General features: G+C 41.9%; 1 protein-coding gene across 1 annotated transcript in view; it reads left to right on the top strand.

Annotated features, from left to right (window-relative positions):
- Positions 1–236: 236 nt before the first annotated feature.
- Positions 237–22,350, top strand: part of SH2D1A (SH2 domain containing 1A) — an 85,126-nt gene continuing 63,012 nt past the window's right edge. Inside the window, exons 1-2 of the mRNA XM_043493121.1 lie at positions 237–257; positions 8,720–8,823. Of these exons, the coding sequence (XP_043349056.1) occupies positions 252–257; positions 8,720–8,823 (110 nt within the window). The 5' untranslated portion in view covers positions 237–251. The remainder of the gene's footprint in view (positions 258–8,719; positions 8,824–22,350) is intronic.

Raw genomic sequence — 22,350 nt, 5'->3', positions numbered from 1 at the left:
TCTTCTTCAACAGTCTCCTTCTGGAAAGGATTGAGAGAAAAGGCAGCAGCCCTAAAGGTCAACGCGTTTGACAGTCTTGGATTAAGGTACCTTCCATCGTAAACATCACTGAGATCTCCCTGTCTTCTGATGATAGTGGAGAGCTGGTGTGTCTGGCAGCCAGGAAACAAACAAGGAAGATTTGATAGATTTTTTTAAACAAGCTCTTCGAATTTCATCCAGAAATAAACTGGAAGCCAGCGCACTCCCGAATGAAGGTAAAGTGTACTCCCCACCAAGCTGTACAGTAACTTCATAGAAGGATACTTCATGTGTGCCCAACAGGGCCAAACTACCAGTACTAAGCGTCTGCATCACAGGAGAAGTGTGCGTTTGCAGGACAGCCTAGAGATAGCAGAGCGGCATAGTTGTATTGTTGAGGGCAGCATGTTTTCTGCCAAGAGACTTGTGACAGTTGCGCTCAGTCAAATATCCTATGCATGCTGAAATTTTAATTGCAACCAAAGCTTGTTTTCAACACTGAAATGTACGAACCAAAATTCTTTCAGGACTACAGCAGGAATTAATTTTTAGCCATATGCCTAGGACATCAAATTAGTTGTGAAATTCTTACAACAAATGGTTTACTTTTTGAAGTTATTTCCAAGGTTTGAAGTCTGTTATTAGCCTTCCCAAAGTTTTCAGAATATAAGTGTCAAGGAGAAAAAATTCTTAATCCTTTCACTTTGCTCACCAGTCCCTTACTTCCCTGAGAGCACATGCTCAAAGTCCAGTTTCAAAGAGATTTAGTAAGGGAGCTGGGCAAAAGAGCCCCCCCGTATGACAGGAAAACTGGCAAACTACAGAGAGCTTCTCGCTAGTTCTCATGAAGATAACCATTGTATTCATTCTCTTACCACAAACATGAGGCAAAACCTTTGCCAGCACAAGAGAACGCTGCTGATTTTCACAAGAACGACTGTGATTATTATATCCCGTCAAGTTCATGACATCTCCACGTAGCTTACAGTCTCTCTTTGGGGGTGAGGAAGGGGAGGGAAAGGTTCCTGATAGTTTCATTTAAACAGGGGACCAATGTGCCAGAGGTGGGAAATGATTAAAAACTAGTATGAAATCTTTGTGATTCTGTTTGGTACTATCAGGGCAGAAAGCCCTGGCCTAGAGATCCAATTTCTTTTATTGCTGCAGTGCTGCTACTTCAAAGTCCTCGAGTCCCAGGGTGGGACTTCCTAAAACCTAAACTGCTTTTGCTTCCCAACTCTCCTTCACTTGCAGTGGGAATTGAGTGTCTAACTTCCTTAAACACTTTGGAAAATCCCAATGCCCATTGATATCAAATTTTCTAATCCCGTTACAAATTAACTAATTTGGCACATTGTTTAAATCAGCAAAACAGAAACCAATACACAATTTTCTTGGCTTTAAAATTACGGTCACATAAATGACACTTCATTTACAAGTTTCTATAAGCTTGGGAGGGTCTTTTAATAAACACTTTCTGTTGTGAGGTCTTTTTAAAATGGCATTATTACTGGTGGGGCTGGTAGCACTGTGTATAATTAAAATTGTCCAACATTTCCCACTATGAGTACTTAGCATTATACAGAATTTTATAAATTTAAACTCCCACCGACTTCTGAGCGCTCAGCACTTCTGCATCTTAGGCCCCAGGATTTGGCAATCAGAGAATGAGGAGTGCACAATTTTAGTGACCCCCAATGGAAAAAGTAGGTTTAAGTGACTTTCTTAGCATCACACAGTAGCTGAGGCAGAGATAGAATCGAGTTCTCTGGGGCTATAATCATACTCCCTCCCCCTGGCCGCCTCCTGCTTCCTGCAATCCTCTGCCTTTCACTACCCGCTTTTCAACCCCCTCAGTTGTGGGGATGGCCTTTAGTTATAGACGGGCTTAGGTTCACTGTCTCCTAGCACCACAATAGGTACTCACCTTTCAACTTCTGCAACAAATGAGGCAAGGCTTCCTACAAACAGCCTCCACTAAGAAACTGATTCCTCCGCAGAGCAGATCCATCCTGTGTACTGAATAAGGGATTTCATGGAAAAAATAGTACGAGATAGTATACTTGAAAGCTATATCATAATGCATGTGCATAAGGGGGACTGAATTAAGGTTGCACAGACAATTGTTCAGTGTAACATTATTAATCTTCCTTTTGATTGCCTTACAACACCCCTACCAGTGGGGCTCTGCAGGAGGATCTGATTATGGGATTGGCCTTATACTGTGCTTCAGCCAATCAGAGAGTAGCTTACCTTGAAATGAGTCTTACAAAGGGTACTGTAGTTCCATGAATAAATTATTCAGTGGCTGAAAGTTTAATTTTTCCCCCTTTTATCAGAAAATATGTCAGCCACCCAGCTAACTGATTAGCTGGCATACGTTTAATATGATACGCATAATGGGAGAGAGAGGGAAGAGGGACATGGAGACAGCAGGAAGATTACAGTTTGGGACTTTTCAAAGTGATTTCTGAAAGTGTATATGCCATTTAATAACTCTGCTTAGCACTGATTAAAAAGTAATTTCATTGCCGTGCCATAGATAAGAGTTGGGTCTTTTCTTTCTCCCTTTCATTTTAAAAGCTCATTGCTGTAGCTCTGTGGGTAGATAAAATGTTTCGGGGAGTGCTGACTCCTAGGGCTAGGCAGAGCTGATAAAATGAAATAATGTAAATTGCATTTTTTTTAAAGTAAGGAGAGACACTCAGCCTTTGTTCTCTCAACTTCGGTTAGCATTTTGGCCTGGGAATTTGAAAAGGGCCTAAATGAGACTGGGTGGGTGGGGTGGTAATGTGTATTGGATCCACTTCTGTTGGTGGGAGAGGCAAACTTTCAAGCCACACACAGCACCTGAAAAAGAGCTCTGTGTGGCTCAAAAGCTTGTCTCTCTCACCAGTCCATTCAAAGATATTACCTCACCCACCTCGTCCCTTTAATATCCTGGGACAGACATGGGTACTGCTACAGTTGAGAGAAGAGTTGGTATTTGGCTAGTGAGCTCTCATCTGCCTGCGTATGGTGAGTCTCAGGTTGTCTTCACTGCAGGAAAAGCATGTGTGTTTTTGTTTTTTACAGCCGGCTAACTAATGTGTGGGGAGCTATCCTGCTCTAGAATCCTAGTGGAGACCAGGCACCTGTAGTTTTTACCTTGATGTAGCTAGGCGAGGTCATCACTGTACTCCCACCTGTGGTTCATCTCATCTAGTTTAGCTCATGGTAAAACTACAGGTGCCTGGTCTCCACTAGGATCTTATAGCAGGATAGCTAATGTGTGTTAGTTATCGCATGGTAAAAACATCATCTTTTTTTTGGCAATGAAGACAATGCCTTTCATAGGTGGAGGTCATCTTTTGGACATTAAAATTGTTTCCTCAGCTCAAGCCAAATGACTAAGTCCGCAACAGAGGATAAGCTACAAGCATATAGGCTGGGATGTTTGCAGTGCACAGTGGAGCGTCATTTACTATTTAGGGTTTGGATTTTATTTTTATATTTGGCATATATACGTCATTTAGAACAATTTTTAAATTAAAATTAATGAACACAAACAATGCAAAATTCTGTTTTTAAAAAGAGTTTAGATATTCACATTTTAATTTCAAGAAAGTTCTGTTACAGCTATTTGGTGGTGGTGGTGAAGTTATATCTATATGATGACATTACATAGTAGTTAATCTTCATGATGTGATCGTATTTGTTTAAAGGTTCTATTTCATGTCAAATGGTCACTAAGATCTTAAAAACCACACTTCTAGCTGAACATTTCTATGTGGTTATAAATAAAGGAGAGTAGAAATAATGGTTTTTATTTAATTTGTTTATTTGGTGAAAGTGATGACCTTTTGTTTTATAGTCAGTTTGTCCAATTCCTGCAAGTATTCAGACATATGCATAAGTATTAGTGGGATCCAGGGCCTTGATCAGTCTCCATCCATTGTTGGTCTTTCATGCAACCACGGGAAGGAAGAAAAACATTTTAAAAAATATGAAAGTATGATTGTAGAACCATTAAATATTGGCAGAAGGACCGCAGCAGTATTTGAAACTACTTTGGAGTCACTTTTAAACAATTTACTAAATTTCAAGTTGAGTGTGTCCATTAATGGCATTGAAACCATGGTATGTTTGATTTGTGTAAAATTTTATGCCAGCATGAGTGTCAAAGAACCTGATTATATTGAGATCCTTAAGCATAAAATGCCAAGGACATAAAGAAAAAACAACACAGGGAAAAAGAGAATAAAAAATTTGACAAAAAATAATCAAATATGGAACAAACATATCGATCTCACCTCTTCTATAAAATTATTTAAAAGGAATTATTCAGGCTAAGTGTGGGCAGGCAGTGACTGATAGTGGTGACTAATTGGATGGAGGTTTAGTGAATTGGGTAAACCACCCCATAAGTGATTATGATGGAAGTCACTGTAAGCGCATTTCCCTGTTTGGCTTAAATAAGATTGAAATTTAGTTCTCTGTAAGTGACAGCAGAGGCAGTAAAGGAAGGAGGTGACATCTTGCTCCCAAGTTTCAGTCCAATCACAGAGTGATATTTTAGACATAAAATTTAGCTTCATTTGCAATTTTTGAACAAGTTATTGTAGCAGGTTAAGCTGGAAAACATTGACAGATAATGACCTCAAGATAGGCATCCTCCTTCGTAAGACGATGGGATCCGGAGTGGAAGTAATGCCACATGCTAAATATGGGTTATGGTAAGAATCACATTGTAATAGAAAACAATTTTTGTCATTCTTGGCCTTTAGAAATTGCTAGATTTGACTTCCCAAATTAAGAGGCCTAGATGCTGGTGCTGGAGGTGCTGCTGCACCCACTGGCTTGAAGTGGTTTCCATCATATACAGCGTTTATAGATTGGTTCAGTGGCTCTGAGCACCCCACTATACAAATTGTTCTGGCACCCCTGGGCCTGAGTGCAATGATATCACACTATACTACTCTTCCTTTGGAAATTGCCTAAGCTTCAGTGACTGATAGTCACCTCTGAAATTTAATCTTGATTCTATTCTTCGGCAGCCTGGACTTGGCATATCCCTAGAGAACCTCTGGACTGGTTTGGATACTGCTGTGATGTGTTTGTGCAGCACCTACCCTCTAATGCCTTGATCCTGAATGGTGACTTTGGATGCCATTGCAGTGAAAATGAACAATAAGAATAATGCAATTAGAAATGAAACTACGATGAAGAGTTCAAAGATAAATTAGATAAAATAACTGGATTTAGTAAGAGTTTGAGGGAGTGGTGAATGACACCATTGTGGGAAAATTCATATTTCACTCTCTTCAAAAGTCCTGTATCAAAAGCTGCCCTCAGTGTAATATCATTTAACACAGTTCCCAGGCTGGGAGTTTCAAAGGAACCTAAGGGAATGAGCACCCCACTCTCATTAAAATCACAGCCTAAACCCATAAACTGCCACCAGCCCAGCTTTCTTTGGCTGATACACCCTTATGTCAGGATTCTATTTCTAAATTAACTCTTTATTTCCAAATTAACTCTTTCTCCACTCCAAATAAACCTTCCTTGAAGAGTTTGAGAGTGGGTGGGGATGAGCTTTGCTAACCAGGGACAGGAGTTTTAGTTCTCATTTCTGACACTTGAAAAGGCTGCTCGTCATTTGCCTCCTCAAGGGCTCAGCTTTTTGTGGGCAGGGAATGTCCCTCACTGATGCAAGCTCTGGCTCTTTGCTTACCTTTCCCTTTCTCTTAGGTGCGGATGCTTGGCTGCTGTAGCATAGCTAAAGCAAATACCATGGAAAAATATGTAAACAGATAACAGATGTAAAAAGGGGCCATGGGATGAATATATTGCCAATGCATAACAATCACCATATGCCTCCCAATCACATTTCCCCGTGCTCCAGTTGAGTACACCTGTGGTCTTACTGGCACTGCATTTGGATTCATAGTGGGAGACTCTTATGTTCAGAGGTGCTGAGAGAATCTCTCTGTGCCTCCTATTCTTTCTTTCACTGCTCTGCTCCCCTCCATCACCATCCACCAGAAAACAAACATCATGAACAAATATTTACTTTTTGACTTGTTTTGCCTCTTGATGTACAGGGAGGAGCACAAAACGGAGGCAGCATCAGAGGCTAGTTGAAACCTTTCTCATCAGAGCTGATTCCACTATTTATGCATCCCTAAAAAGTTACCTGTTGTATCTCAGGTAAGCTGAATCCCATTATTGCATGTTGCATATTACATGCCCTTCTGATAATGTCCTCTGTGTTCCATTCCACATGAGGAATCTGGCTGGCCTTGTGCATTACCATCCTTTGAAAAACATAGCAATCTTTCAGGGCAAACTACCAGAATTTGCAGGGTCCCCTTTGGGGACCACCACATTGCAGCTGTCATTTATGTGCCCTTCTCTGAGACACAAATCCCTGACACTGCTTTAGACTCTTTGGAAGCTTTAATTTAGAGTCAGCTTCCAAGGGAAACAAAGCTCTTTAAACGTTTTGAAAGGAGATGCATGGGGGAAATGAGCCCAAATTAGAGGCTGCAATCAGTGTGTACCAGATGCTAAAGGCCAAATTTTTGGAAAAAATTAGGAACAAAGCCCACATGCAGAAAGATTTGTGCAATTGTGTGCCTAGATTATTCGGCATGCAAGGGATATTTAGAGGCCCACCTGACTATTTTAACCTCTTGGGTATTAAGATGCCATTTGGGTGTGTGCAAATGTCAGCTTTCTCACACGTAATTACTGCAACTGCATGTGCAAAGTTTTGGCTCACAATTGCACAGCAATTTTTGTGCATGAACTTCATGCCTGATTTCCCCCCCCCCCCATAGGAACGAAGATCTCATGGAACCATTCTAATGATCCATGGCTGCCTGCATACATGGCTCCAGTGTTGTCAGCTGGGCAGCGTTCATGCATGTGTGAATTAAATCCCGATCCCAGAACACACAATCTAAAGACTATAATCCATTATTTTATCACCCCTCTGTAGGCCAGCCACTAAAATATAAGATGATCATGAATTCCCAAGAACGTTTTGTTTCTCTAGCCATCAGAGGGCAGTGGTGCCCATGAGCATGTATGTTAGTGTGAGTCCCACATGCTTTTAAAGTCAAAGCAATTTGTTTAATTCATGTGAGATTTTTAATGTTTGCATTGCCATTTGTACATACCAGTAGCCTCTGCCTGTTATATTTAGAACAGCTGTGCCTTTAATAATAGGAGGATTATAAATGCAGAATGTAAAGGACATCTACAGGACATAGTTTTAGGTCACCCAATTTTTTTAAGTCTTGGCTATTATGTGTGTGTTAGCTATGCACTGGGGGGGCAGGGGGGGAGTTGTCACTGATTGGATCTGGATTAGGGTGTGGGTTTAGGAGATAAGTCTGGGTTATCTCAGGTTTGAACTCAGCAGTACCAAAAATCTTGTGAGCTTTGCTTGTGAGATTTCTTCCCCAATGAAGTGGGAATATTGAGATATTAGCTGGTCTCATCAGATTTCCCCCACACTGGGCTGAAATCCTTCAGGAATGGATTTCATCCAAGCTGGATCTGGACAAGAGATTTCTCTCAGAACCAAATTCATGGGGGAAGAGTTCAGCTTACATTGGGGTATTCTGGGCTGAGGGTTCCAGTGGGAAATTCTGGGTTTGTACTCTGTTGTCTTGCCTTGTTTTCTGTGTATTAATTACATCCAGCCTTTAGAGATCGGAGACCTTTTCCTAATACAATAATTAAAAACAATAGAACGGGTCCTTTTCTGTTCTAAACCACAGGAGAACTATGTAAATTCAGCCCTAGAAAATTTCTGAAGGCTGTTGGACTTCGCACATTTGTGTACAGTAGATCAGCAAGAACTAATTTAGCAGAACTGTGTGTTTCTGTCATTCTAATTCAATAGGAAATCTGTGGAATTTTAGTCTTCCTTCTGAAGATGGGGATTTGCACATGTAACCCCCACTAGTGGTAATGAGAGTTATTTGCATAAATTCCTGCAAACTGAAATAAAATCCAGATCAAAACTGCTTACCTTGTTCTAAACTGTCTATGGGCTTGCTCCATCTTATCAATGAGTTCTCCTCTCTTTGTATGGTCTCCTGCTCTCATGGCTCATCTGACACTGATACAAATGTCCTTTCTGCCCCCTTAACCGTAGCCAGCATCTTCTGTTTCTGCTCCTCAGCTTCTTTGATCAATTCTCATCTGACCACATTTCTCTCTTCCTCTGGCCATAACTCTTTGTTCCTTTCCTGTTCTGTTTTATTTTACTTTGAATTGTGACTCGATTATTTAATTCTGTAAGGCACTTTGGGATACTCTGTATGTAAAAAAGCGTATGAAAAATATGCATCCCATCCTGCAACATTTACTCAGGCCCACTGAAAGGCTGCTTGCATATCTGTCTGAGGAAATATGTTTACAGTGAAGGGGGTAGGTCCCTAAAGTTTAATTCTACTGTGTTGAGATGTTTCAGTATTAAGTACTGTAGTTCATCAGGACTATAGCTTAGTGCATGTGCCAGACACTCAGAGATATTTAACGCCATCGTTACTGGACTAAAATTTAACATTGCACAACATATAGCATTGCCTAACACTTTGGTTAACAGGCAGTACTCATTGAGCAGGGGGTTGGACTAGATGACCTCCTGAGGTCCCTTCCAGCCCTGATATTCTATGATTCTATGATTCTCTTATCCTTCCAGCATCTTTGTTTCTACATTGATTGGAAAAGAAAAAAAAGCAAAGTGGATTTTGCTGAGAAGTTTCCTGAACCACCAACAAACCCCGTTGCCAACATAACACAAGAGTGAGTATAAAAATAATTACTGGCACAGGCCTGCTGAGAGTTCTGAGTCCACTGTTTATACACTTCAGGATGCAATTGTGCATCTGCTATTGGGTATCCTTGGCTTTCAGGTTTAAGTCTATGGAAGACATTTCACTCTTAAAGACCGTAAATGTGTGAGTGGGGGAAAGGGAAGGCCTGGAGGATTGTTGTTCTATCACTGTTTGATGTGTGTCTTCTAAGTAAAATGATTATTAAAATGAATATTTTTAAGGGAAAGAACAGACTGTCGCTGTTTATGTGCCAGCTGGGCTGCTTTTCATACAACTACTCCGGAGACACCAATAAACACTTTAATTTCTTTTTCTAATTGTGAAACAGATTTACAGGAATTAAATATGACAGCTGTGTAATTGACAGGTGTCTGCGCTGAAATAGTACTGCCCAGGCACATGTAAAATGAAAGGAGTAATGATCTCTCCTGATGTCTTTAACTAAAAGTAACTTGTTTTATTAGCCTGGTTCTTGGTAGCACACCCTTGTCTATCAGTGATGCTGCCACTGACCCCAGATTTTGGGGATTTTACAACATGGTCATTACATTTTAATTTAATTCTCAAACTTGGCCTTCAGGAGTGAATTGTTTTCTCTAGGTTTTAATTCTCCATCCTCCCCTTCCCTCCCTGCAGACACTTTAAAAAAAAAAAAAAAGTTGATACTTCAAAATTATAGTAGTGGCTTTTCGAGAGCTGCTTATGGTAATGACATGAGAAACTGGAGGTTTCACCACCATTGATTAATGCAGTATTTTTGACACCCATCATGTTGCCTTATGTATCCTGGTTACTTTGTTTTTTGTGCATGACTTACACACTTTGCTGAAGCTGAGTGATTCTGCTTGGATGAAAGAAGTTCCCTGTTTTAGAATGAGAAATTAAATCAGGACCAGATACAGATAGGGTGACCAGATGCCCCGATTTTATAGGGACAGTCCCAATATTTGGGGCTTTTTCTTATATAGGCCCTTATTACCCCCTACGCCCGTCCCAATTTTTCACACTTGCTGTCTGGTCACCCTACATACAGATTACTGCAAACTAACTAAATAAAAAGCTCTGGGCATTTAGCTGATTCTATTTAAACATGTGCATAGCTAGCAATTTGAAATGTGCGTACCCACTGGTCAATACTTGTGCCCCTTACTTGTGGCTGTAGTATCTCCATGATTTCCTGTGATATTGATCATATTGTGTGTAATTGCGGAGGGGGTGGGGGAACGGGACAGTTTCTAATGCCAAAGATGAACACAGAGGGTGCAGCTAGTTACATTTTAAGATCAGATGCCGGACAAAAAGAACTGGCCAAATGCTGCTTCCTGGAAGTAAAACAGCAAATGCCTTGGGGCACAGTGACTTGAGTATCCCTGTCGACACCCATGCTTTAACTTCTGAATGTTCAGACTTTTAACTGAGAGAGAATCTGTTTTAAAAATAGACAAAAAATCCCCCTCCCCAAGCAATCCAGGCACAGTCAATGCTCTCCAGAGGAGTGACACTGTCACTATAAACTGCCACATTTCTCTTTCCTTTTTGTTTAAAGTACAGAAAACATGCTCTGCAAAAGAAAATGTTACCATGGGCCACTTACATGACAAAAGTCATTGTAATTTCATGCTCCCCTCTTTTTTTTTTTCCTGTGGCTGTGAGAAATGCTGTGGGTGTGTAACTGACGACCAAGATAACGTGGGCCAATGCTTCCTGAATGTTCTTAAAAGGCAGGTTGTAGCTTGGGACATAGCTGGGACACAGACATAGGGCATACTTTAGTGACTCAGGAGCATGCAGGGCAGGTTATAGTAAGGAATCCACAGAATTCTTCTTACATGGTTAAAGTTTGAATCGCTAGACATCTGCTGCCATATGATGATCAGAACTTCTTTAGCAACTCCAAAGGCTGATAAAATGCAGGCCAAATTCTGTTATGATGTGCAAGGCTGTTGATGTTGTGTCAGTAAATGGGTGTAAGAGGCTCTGAGAGCTGCAAATATAAGTGGATGGGGCAGGAATAGAAGAATGAAGCAGAAAAAGCAACTAACTGGAGTGTTTGAGATGCATGCTAAAGTAACCACATTATCTCTCACCTCTTTTTAACGCCTCACTTTGTAAGTTACACCATGTTACACTCCGTGATCTGTGGCTGCTGGGTCGGAGCTGCTTAAATCCACTTCCTGATGAATAATACACCATCTTCAGAACAGCTCTGAATTTGGGGACTGATCGAAAGCTTGTTGCGGTGAAAAGGAGTCTTTCAGTTTACTTCAACAGTGTTTGGATGAGGGCTCTCGCTCTTTGTGTTCACAAACATCTTCGCATTTCTAGCTGTTTCCATGTGATTATAAAGCACATAGCTGGGTCAATGCCTCAGTTATTTAGGGTCCTAACTTTAACTGGGAATATGGTCAACATTTGCAAGAGGTTTAAGACACTCGACATAGATTTCAAAAGATAGCATTAAAACTGCACTGGAAAAGAATGAGCTTGGTTAGAATTATATACCTGCTAAGCAAACAGATTCTTATCTTGGAAATGTTTCATATGCAAGAAGGGGAGACAATGTGAGCAGACAGTTCTGAGGACACAGTGGCAATGGAGATTCGAGATGCGCAATCTACAGTGCATAAAACCACACACCTTTGCCTCATTGATCTGCCCTGTTTGAAATACTTTATTTCCCAACCTTTTCACTTACATGGGTCTAGCAGAGAGTCTGGGGAAGGGCTCATAGATGGAATACTGCTGTGCTCTGGTGATCTCTCGCTGATGGAGTAGCCCCTTGAGTTCTCAACCAATGCAACTTAGAGAAGCCCTGAAGATGATATCCAACAGTTCTGAGAGTGACAGCAGAGGGATGGGATATAAAAGTGATATAAATCCATATTTGATTTAACTTTGAAGCTTCTCTGAATGGAGCCCAGCCTCAGCTGAGGATTCAACCCTTTGGATGTCAAAAAAAAAGTCAAGTCCAGTTCTATCCATGAAAGGATGTACAGTTTTTGCCCTTCCTGTTTCTTCAAGAGGCATCACTTTAGAGGTTGTCTTTCTGAAGAATGTCCCTACGATCTGAGCCCTGTTTTGTCACGGCCTGCATGAAGTAGTAGCATAACTCAGGTTTACCTTGCTGTCCAGTAGAAGGGAATTGCATGACTTATTGTGTACTGTGAAGATTGGTAAAATTGACCATGTAGTACTTGACTGTCCTTTGCTGCTCAGACTCCAGGAAAGAGACTAAAAAAACATTTAACGGAATGCACCATTTCCCAGACAATTGTGAAGTTCTTTAGTGTAATAGGAAAACATTTCCTGGTACAAAATACATTTTTAAAATCATTTTACTAGTGCTGAGTTAATGCTTCTAAAGCTCAAAAATTATTTACAGAGATAAAAGTACAGCACTGTAAATCAGCATTGTAAATATAAGCCCTTTCTTGTCACCTGCACTTATCTTGATTTTTAGAGTACTCTGTGGTATTCAGAGTATTTAACAGGCATTCTGACTCTAACTCATGATTACAGTGGTACATAAAATAGAAAGATTAGAGTCTCAGTTGCCTGCTTAATATGTAAATGTATCCAGTTATGTCTGAGTGCTTTTAATGAAGTAACTTGGACTTCTGTTCCCATATATCACAGGTGATTGATGGAAAAAGCACTCTAGATGCCTGTTGGAAACCACAAAAGCTAAGATCCTGTTTTTGTCTAAAGTTTCCTATTTTTAAAAATTCTGTAGATTCCTGAGGCTGGGAAGAACCCCAATCCAGGTTGAATTTAATCTTAATTAATCCAAATTTAGCCACACTTCTGCAGGATCTGTAAATTATCAGATAGAAATAATACATCAGGATGTTGTATAATAATCCACATGTTATCATAAATAAAACCTCTCTTTGGCTGTAGTTTACATCTGAAATCTACTGAAAATTATTTGATGATACTGTGTATGAAAAAAACTAGATTGAAATTAATGTGGTTGCATTAAATGCATGAGTCCCTCTCATATTCTCTGTGTGCTGATGACATACATTCCCTGCCTTTCTACCAGTTAATGGAACGCAATTTCTTTTTGCAGAGCGCCTTTCATCCAAATTGTATCCCTGCATGTTTTACAGCTTTAAATAATACAATTGCACAGATAAAGAAAAAAAGAAAACGTAGCAGACCGTACACAAATCAATTCATGTTTCTTAATGTGTGGGGTGAGGTCTTCTAATGTGAGAGACAAGTACTGTTTGAAAGATGACATCTGTTATCACTGGACCTGGACCTGGAAAAGAGACTGGATTATGCAAGATTTATTGCAAGGTCCCCTGTGATTAGGGTGTGGTTCCCCCTGGAAGTTCAAAGTGCAGTCGCTAGGCCAAATGTGAGTGTTGTCCATACAGCTCTACAATTAGCCCCAAACTTTAATGGGGAGAGGAGCCCATGGTCCCAATATACAATATCACTGATTTCCAGGGGCCTAGCACTGCAGGCTGTGCCAATGTATTAAAGTTCAGGGTGATTGCAACTTGCTCTAGTGTGTACAAACATGTGGCCCTTAAGTTCCCGGCAAGTTGCAGGTGTGGCATTTGGTTAAGTAAAATTTGCTTCCTCTTTAGATGACTGGAGCTGTGCTACTGGGGGCCAGGGGAATGGAGTTGCAGCAAAGAGACATGGGGCTTCTGCACTGGTGGACCTTTCCTTCTGCAAATCACCTGGGCTCTGCTGGGGGTGTGGACAGAGTCATTCCTACCTCCCAATGGAATGATTATGTGGGGAGCACCAGGGGGCGGTGTGGGGGGATCGTTGTGCAGGAGATGGTGAGGGAGTAAGGGAGGGAGGGTCATGTGACTGGTGAAAGGTTCTTGAATACAGGAGATATCATTCCGATCCTCAATCTAATTAGCCAGGCTGCCCGTGAAATGTTGCTCGAGAACATCTCCTTTGAGTTAGAGCGTTCTTTCATTCTGTCCCTAAAACCACTAGGCTTGTTTTAAAACCACTCTTGCAAAATAAAGACCATCATGCTGAATCCCTGGTTGAAAGCAGGAAGGGAAGTTTCGCAGTGGTTGTAAAATTCAGTAAGATGCTGCGAGCGAAGCGTGTTATAATGTTCGCTCTTTGGGCTTCTAGCTATAAAGCTTCTCAGTTGCTGCAAGATCTCACAAAGATAAAATGCACTTCAGTGCGTTGCTGTCAGAGGAATTTGAAATATTCAAATCCTGTTATATCTCCCCCTTGCTTCTTTCTTTGCTCTTCCAGATATTTCTGAGCTTCCGAAGAAAAAGCTGCCACACACACAGCATTTTCTCCTCTTCTCCACAAGCTTTCCTTTTGCTTCATGAAACTGATGGGTGGTTACAGGGAAGGCTGGTACCAGCATCTATTATTATGCCCATTACAAGACCCTGTTTTCAGTTGCCGATAACTTTGCCAAACTTTAACTATTTGGGTTGAATTTTTCCATGCCAGGTGCCTGTCTCAGGCTGGTTCATTGGGGACAATTATAGCGAAAATAGTTCAGCTGTTTCCAGGAATGTGGCTAGGGGAAAATACACTGTTTTGTTCCTGTTAATAAATAAAAAAAATTCTTGATGTTTTTCTTAAAAACAAACTCCTCCCCACTCAACGGGCCCTATGCTTTGGGGCTATTGAAATTTGCTATGGGAGTGGCCTTGTGTAGGCCTTTGTGCTTTCTTGGGAAAATATGCCCTAATTTGGCAATTTGTCTGTCAATCTGTTTCTTCACTTCAGCAGGTGGGTATTGTAGGAATGCATGATAGAGATCTTGTAGGTGTTTGCCTCTGTCTGAGGGGTTGGAGCAAATGCGGTTATATCGTAGCGCTTGGCTGTAGACAATGGATCGAGTGGTATGATCTAGATGAAAGCTAGAGGCATGTAGGTAGGAATAGCGGTCAGTAGGTTTCCGATATAGGGTGGTGTTTATGTGACCATCGCTTATTAGCACCGTAGTGTCCAGGAAGTGGATCTCTTGTGTGGACTGGTCCAGGCTGAGGTTGATGGTGGGATGGAAATTGTTGAAATCATGGTGGAATTCCTCAAGAGCTTCTTTTCCATGGGTCCAGATTATGAAGATGTCATCAATGTAGCGCAAGTAGAGTAGGGGCATTAGGGGACGAGAGCTGAGGAAGCGTTGTTCTAAGTCAGCCATAAAAATGTTGGCATACTGTGGGGCCATGCGGGTACCCATCGCGGTGCCGCTGATTTGAAGGTATACATTGTCACCAATTGTGAAATAGTTATGGGTCAGGACAAAGTCACAAAGTTCTGCCACCAGGTTAGCCGTGACAGTATCGGGGATACTGTTCCTGACGGCTTGTAGTCCATCTTTGTGTGGAATGTTGATGTAGAGGGCTTCTACATCCATAGTGGCTAGGATGGTGTTTTTAGGAAGATCACCAATGGACTGTAGTTTCCTCAGGAAATCGGTGGTGTCTCGAAGATAGCTGGGAGTGCTGGTAACGAAGGGCCTGAGGAGGGAGTCTACATAGCCAGACAATCCTGCTGTCAGGGTGCTAATGCCTGAGATGATGGGGCGTCCAGGATTTCCAGGTTTATGGATCTTGGGTAGCAGATAGAATACCCCAGGTCGGGGCTCCAGGGGTGTGTCTGTGCGGATTTGTTCTTGTGCTTTTTCAGGGAGTTTCTTGAGCAAATGCTGTAGTTTCTTTTGGTAACTCTCAGTGGGATCAGAGGGTAATGGCTTGTAGAAAGTGGTGTTGGAGAGCTGCCTAGTAGCCTCTTGTTCATACTCCGACCTATTCATGATGACGACAGCACCTCCTTTGTCAGCCTTTTTGATTATGATGTCAGAGTTGTTTCTGAGGCTGTGGATGGCACTGTGTTCTGCATGGCCACCATGATTTCAACAATTTCCATCCCACCATCAACCTCAGCCTGGACCAGTCCACACAAGAGATCCACTTCCTGGACACTACGGTGCTAATAAGCGATGGTCACATAAACACCACCCTATATCGGAAACCTACTGACCGCTATTCCTACCTACATGCCTCTAGCTTTCATCCAGATCATACCACTCGATCCATTGTCTACAGCCAAGTGCTACGATATAACCGCATTTGCTCCAACCCCTCAGACAGAGACAAACACCTACAAGATCTCTATCATGCATTCCTACAACTACAATACCCACCTGCTGAAGTGAAGAAACAGATTGACAGAGCCAGAGGAGTACCCAGAAGTCACCTACTCCAGGACAGGCCCAACAAAGAAAACAACAGAACGCCACTAGCCATCACCTTCAGCCCCCAACTAAAACCTCTCCAACGCATCATCAAGGATCTACAACCTATCCTGAAGGATGAGCCATCGCTCTCTCAGATCTTGGGAGATAGACCAGTCCTTGCTTACAGACAGCCCCCCAATCTGAAGCAAATACTCACCAGCAACCACACACCACACAACAGAACCACTATCCCAGGAACCTATCCTTGCAACAAAGCCCGTTGCCAACTCTGTCCACATATCTATTCAGGGGATACCATCATAGGGCCTAATCACATCAGCCACACTATCAGAGGCTCGTTCACCTGCGCATCTACCAATGTGATATATGCCATCATGTGCCAGCAATGCCCCTCTGCCATGTACATTGGCCAAACTGGACAGTCTCTACGTAAAAGAATGAATGGACACAAATCAGACGTCAAGAATTATAACATTCAAAAACCAGTTGGAGAACACTTCAATCTCTCTGGTCACTCGATCACAGACCTAAGAGTGGCTATCCTTCAACAAAAAAGCTTCAAAAACAGACTCCAACGAGAGACTGCTGAATTGGAATTAATTTTCCAACTGGATACAATTAATTTAGGCTTGAATAGAGACTGGGAATGGATGAGTCATTACACAAAGTAAAACTATTTCCCCATGGTATTTCTCCCTCCCACCCCACCCCCCACTGTTCCTCTGATATTCTTGTTAACTGCTGGAATTAGCCTACCTGCTTGTCACCATGAAAGGTTTTCCTCCTTTCCCCCCCCTGCTGTTGGTGATGGCTTATCTTAAGTGATCAAGTGAGCTGTAGCTCAGGAAAGCTTTATGCTCTAATAAATTTGTTAGTCTCTAAGGTGCCACGGGTACTCCTTTTCTTTCTCCTTATAGTGTGTATGATAAACCCATTGTTTCATGTTCTCTGTGTGTGTGTATATAAATCTCTCCTCTGTTTTTTCCACCAAATGCATCCGATGAAGTGAGCTGTAGCTCACGAAAGCTTATGCTCTAATAAATTTGTTAGTCTCTAAGGTGCCACAAGTACTCCTTTTCTTTTTGCGAATACAGACTAACACGGCTGCTACTCTGAAACATGCTTTAAGATGTGTACTCTGAAAAATCAGATACTAGATGTATCATGTTTGGTAATTGGTAAAATTATTGGATTCTTTTGTCCTTAGTGTCTCTGTGCCACAGTTACCCATCTGTAAAATGGGGATAATACCACCCCCACATCTCACAGGGATGTGGTAAAAATAAATTCATGAATGTTTGTGAAGGCCTCAGATACTGTAGTGAAGGGTTCCATAAAGTAATCCATGAAGAAACGAATAATTCTGCCTTCAGAGCAGGGTTTGAATAATATGCAGTAAATCGGGCCTAGGACCATACACTGAAACATGAGGAGAAAGCAACAGAATGAATAGTTGCTCATTCAGTGAGCACTGTCCATTATTTTAATACATATGCAAAAGGGGGACAAATGAAGGTTGAATAAGCAACCCCGATTCTGGCCTTTCTTAACTGTTGAGTAGAGTGTGTGTGTAAGTGTAAGTTGCATCCAATGCTACTCTCCTGATGATATTTAGAAGTGACCACCCAATTCAGATGCAAACAAAAACCAAAGACTGAGCTACTTCACCTTGATATGAACATTTATCTCAATTGCCTATCTAGTTTCAGAGCAGATATTTAATTGTATTGGTGATGTAGTAACGACGATAGCGCCCTTTTACTGCTGAAAAATTAGGCTAAGATTTTCAGAAGTGACTAGTGATTTTTGGAGCCCAAGTTGGGAAGGGGGGTGGGGGTGTGTGTGTGTGTGTGTGTGTTTCCAATTTTCAGAAAGTCCTGAGCACCCATCCTCTGAAAATCAGGCCCCTTTAAGGAGTGTGTAGTGGGACACCCATAAATTGATAATCTTGGCCCATAGAATGTTCATCAGAATAAATCACAATGGACTGCCGTGATATGGTTATTTTAAGGTGAACAGAATGAACATATTATAAATGGGTCAATGGCTGATTGTGCTTGCAGCTGTGCAAACATACAAGAATTAGACCCTTCCCCCAAGAAAGATTCAGTAAATCAGTCTACAGAAGAGTTGAATGAAGTGTAATTAACACACTCCTTGAAGTGGGAGAATAGATGGATTGATCAGCACTTGGTTTCTTCCCTTTCTTAAGCCTCCATTCTAGTTTCGGTTTAGCTAACTGCAGGATAAGAGAATGCTCATTCTTTGAAATGGGGTGGATGTGCACATCTCATTTTAGTTGTGTTCCACCTGGAATGCACAGGTAGGTAGCCAGTACAGCAGTACATGACACATTATTGTTAAATTTTAACTGCTGGCAACACCATAAACTTCAGCGGTAGAAAATGACAGGTAGAGCCGAAAGAAGTGAATATGGAGGATCCTGATAGTCCCAGCAGGTTTTTTAAAAGACGTTCATTTAGAGGCACAAAAGAAACTGGAACTAATCAGCCTGGTACTCAATATTTTAGTCTTTTGTGTTTTACGTATTCATGATATTAGGTCCCATTGACCCCAACTGAGACTGGGGGGCCCAGCATGTTGCGTACTGTACAGATATATAATGGGAGACTGTCACTGCCCTGAAGAGCTTACAGTCTGCATAGGCAAGACAGAGAAAAGATTTGCGGGGAAATGGAGGCACAGAGAGATGAAAAGTGCTGCTCAAAGTTACAGTGGCAGAGCTGGGGTTAGAAGAAACCAGTCTTCTGATAGGTTGTTGAGAAATATGTAGAAATTTCTCCACTTGAGAAAATTTATTACTTCAGTTCCTTTGATGGCAGGAGAATCCTCTAGTCTAAACACTAACAGATAATATTTTATTGTATTCTGTATGATAAATTAGTTTGAATAGTTATCAGACAGATGTTTAAAACTCTCAGTGCCAATCAAAGCAATTAACATGAATTAATACTTCATAATTAATACATAGAAATGTCTTATTCTGAATCTAATGTTTTAGAACAAAATGTTATTTAAAAATAGTATATATTGGTGATGAGAGTAAAAGTTCTGAAATTGGAATTACACTGGGTTAATTTTTCTGCTCAGAATTCTGATGAGTTTATCAGGTTACTCAATGTGATTTATTCCTTTATACTGAAATATTATATCTTCAGCAAGATTATTTGAAGCCTGATTCTGCATGAATCCCATTCTATTACGGTTTATACAGAAAGCATTTTTAGAGTCACTCTTCAGAGTTAAGCTGCACTCTAAAACCCAAGGTCCTATTTGCTTTGTGTGAACTAGAGCTGGCTGTTCGCAGCAAGGCTCAACCATGGGATGAGGCCAGGGGAGGTGAGTCCTACCGATGGGTAGGTCACAGCAGCCAATCGCATCCCTCTTTGTTTATTTCAAGTACTAGGATTGGCTAGCTGATAAGTGGCCCACCTACAAATGAACAACAGCAGCAGCGATGGCCCTCTTTTGATCCACCCAGTACCCTTTGCTGCTGCAGAAAGCCAGGCTGCCTCCAGTGTCCTGGTTCCAAATCTCCATTCTCCTCCTGCTGCAAGTTAATTTTCTTGGCCATTGCCTTCCACTTCAGAGATAGGTGGACGGCAGTTGAGTAGAGAGTGAACTGATGTCTGCGGGTTTGATAGGAGACTATAAAATGCTGTCTTAATTTAAGATTTTATTGGGTAACTTTGTGCTCACACCTTTGCCTCTTTTATTTGGAAGGAGAAAGTTAATCTATAAAATGTAAAGGAATACTTGTGGCACCTTAGAGACTAACAAATTTATTAGAGCATAAGCTTTCGTGAGCTACAGCTCACTTCATCGGATGCATTTGGTGGAAAAAACAGAGGAGAGATTTATATACACACACACAGAGAACATGAAACAATGGGTTTATCATACACACTGTAAGGAGAGTGATCACTTAAGATAAGCCATCACCAACAGCAGGGGGGGGAAAGGAGGAAAACCTTTCATGGTGACAAGCAGGTAGGCTAATTCCAGCAGTTAACAAGAATATCAGAGGAACAGTGGGGGGTGGGGTGGGAGGGAGAAATACCATGGGGAAATAGTTTTACTTTGTGTAATGACTCATCCATTCCCAGTCTCTATTCAAGCCTAAATTAATTGTATCCAGTTGGAAAATTAATTCCAATTCAGCAGTCTCTCGTTGGAGTCTGTTTTTGAAGCTTTTTTGTTGAAGGATAGCCACTCTTAGGTCTGTGATCGAGTGACCAGAGAGATTGAAGTGTTCTCCAACTGGTTTTTGAATGTTATAATTCTTGACGTCTGATTTGTGTCCATTCATTCTTTTACGTAGAGACTGTCCAGTTTGGCCAATGTACATGGCAGAGGGGCATTGCTGGCACATGATGGCATATATCACATTGGTAGATGCGCAGGTGAACGAGCCTCTGATAGTGTGGCTGATGTGATTAGGCCCTATGATGGTATCCCCTGAATAGATATGTGGACAGAGTTGGCAACGGGCTTTGTTGCAAGGATAGGTTCCTGGGTTAGTGGTTCTGTTGTGTGGTGTGTGGTTGCTGGTGAGTATTAGCTTCAGATTGGGGGGCTGTCTGTAAGCAAGGACTGGTCTGTCTCCCAAGATCTGAGAGAGCGATGGCTCATCCTTCAGGATAGGTTGTAGATCCTTGATGATGCGTTGGAGAGGTTTTAGTTGGGGGCTGAAGGTGATGGCTAGTGGCGTTCTGTTGTTTTCTTTGTTGGGCCTGTCCTGGAGTAGGTGACTTCTGGGTACTCTTCTGGCTCTGTCAATCTGTTTCTTCACTTCAGCAGGTGGGTATTGTAGTTGTAGGAATGCATGATAGAGATCTTGTAGGTGTTTGTCTCTGTCTGAGGGGTTGGAGCAAATGCGGTTATATCGTAGCACTTGGCTGTAGACAATGGATCGAGTGGTATGATCTGGATGAAAGCTAGAGGCATGTAGGTAGGAATAGCGGTCAGTAGGTTTCCGATATAGGGTGGTGTTTATGTGACCATCGCTTATTAGCACCGTAGTGTCCAGGAAGTGGATCTCTTGTGTGGACTGGTCCAGGCTGAGGTTGATGGTGGGATGGAAATTGTTGAAATCATGGTGGAATTCCTCAAGAGCTTCTTTTCCATGGGTCCAGATGATGAAGATGTCATCAATGTAGCGCAAGTAGAGTAGGGGCATTAGGGGACGAGAGCTGAGGAAGCGTTGTTCTAAGTCAGCCATAAAAATGTTGGCATACTGTGGAGCCATGCGGGTACCCATCGCAGTGCCGCTGATTTGAAGGTATACATTGTCACCAAATGTGAAATAGTTATGGGTCAGGACAAAGTCACAAAGTTCAGCCACCAGGTTAGCCGTGACAGTATCGGGGATACTGTTCCTGACGGCTTGTAGCCTATCTTTGTGTGGAATGTTGGTGTAGAGGGCTTCTACATCCATAGTGGCTAGGATGGTGTTTTTAGGAAGATCACCAATGGACTGTAGTTTCCTCAGGAAATCGGTGGTGTCTCGAAGATAGCTGGGAGTGCTGGTAACGAAGGGCCTGAGGAGGGAGTCTACATAGCCAGACAAGCGTTGTTCTAAGCCAGCCATAAAAATGTTGGCATACTCTGGGGACATGCGGGTACCCATCGCAGTGCCACTGATTTGAAGGATTGACAGAGCCAGAAGAGTACCCAGAAGTCACCTACTACAGGACAGGCCCAACAAAGAAAACAACAGAACACCACTAGCCATCACCTTCAGCCCCCAACTAAAACCTCTCCAACGCATCATCAAGGATCTACAACCTATCCTGAAGGATGAGCCATCGCTCTCTCAGATCTTGGGAGATAGACCAGTCCTTGCTTACAGACAGCCCCCCAATCTGAAGCAAATACTCACCAGCAACCACACACCACACAACAGAACCACTATCCCAGGAACCTATCCTTGCAACAAAGCCCGTTGCCAACTCTGTCCACATATCTATTCAGGGGATACCATCATAGGGCCTAATCACATCAGCCACACTATCAGAGGCTCGTTCACCTGCGCATCTACCAATGTGATATATGCCATCATGTGCCAGCAATGCCCCTCTGCCATGTACATTGGCCAAACTGGACAGTCTCTACGTAAAAGAATGAATGGACACAAATCAGACGTCAAGAATTGTAACATTCAAAAACCAGTTGGAGAACACTTCAATCTCTCTGGTCACTCGATCACAGACCTAAGAGTGGCTATACTTCAACTAAAAAGCTTCAAAAACAGACTCCAAC

This window comes from Dermochelys coriacea, chromosome 9 (genome assembly GCF_009764565.3).
Source record: "Dermochelys coriacea isolate rDerCor1 chromosome 9, rDerCor1.pri.v4, whole genome shotgun sequence".
Lineage (NCBI taxonomy): Eukaryota > Metazoa > Chordata > Testudines > Dermochelyidae > Dermochelys > Dermochelys coriacea.
The sequence above is the reverse complement of the archived record's forward strand: the minus strand, read 5'-3'. Positions and strand labels throughout refer to the sequence as shown.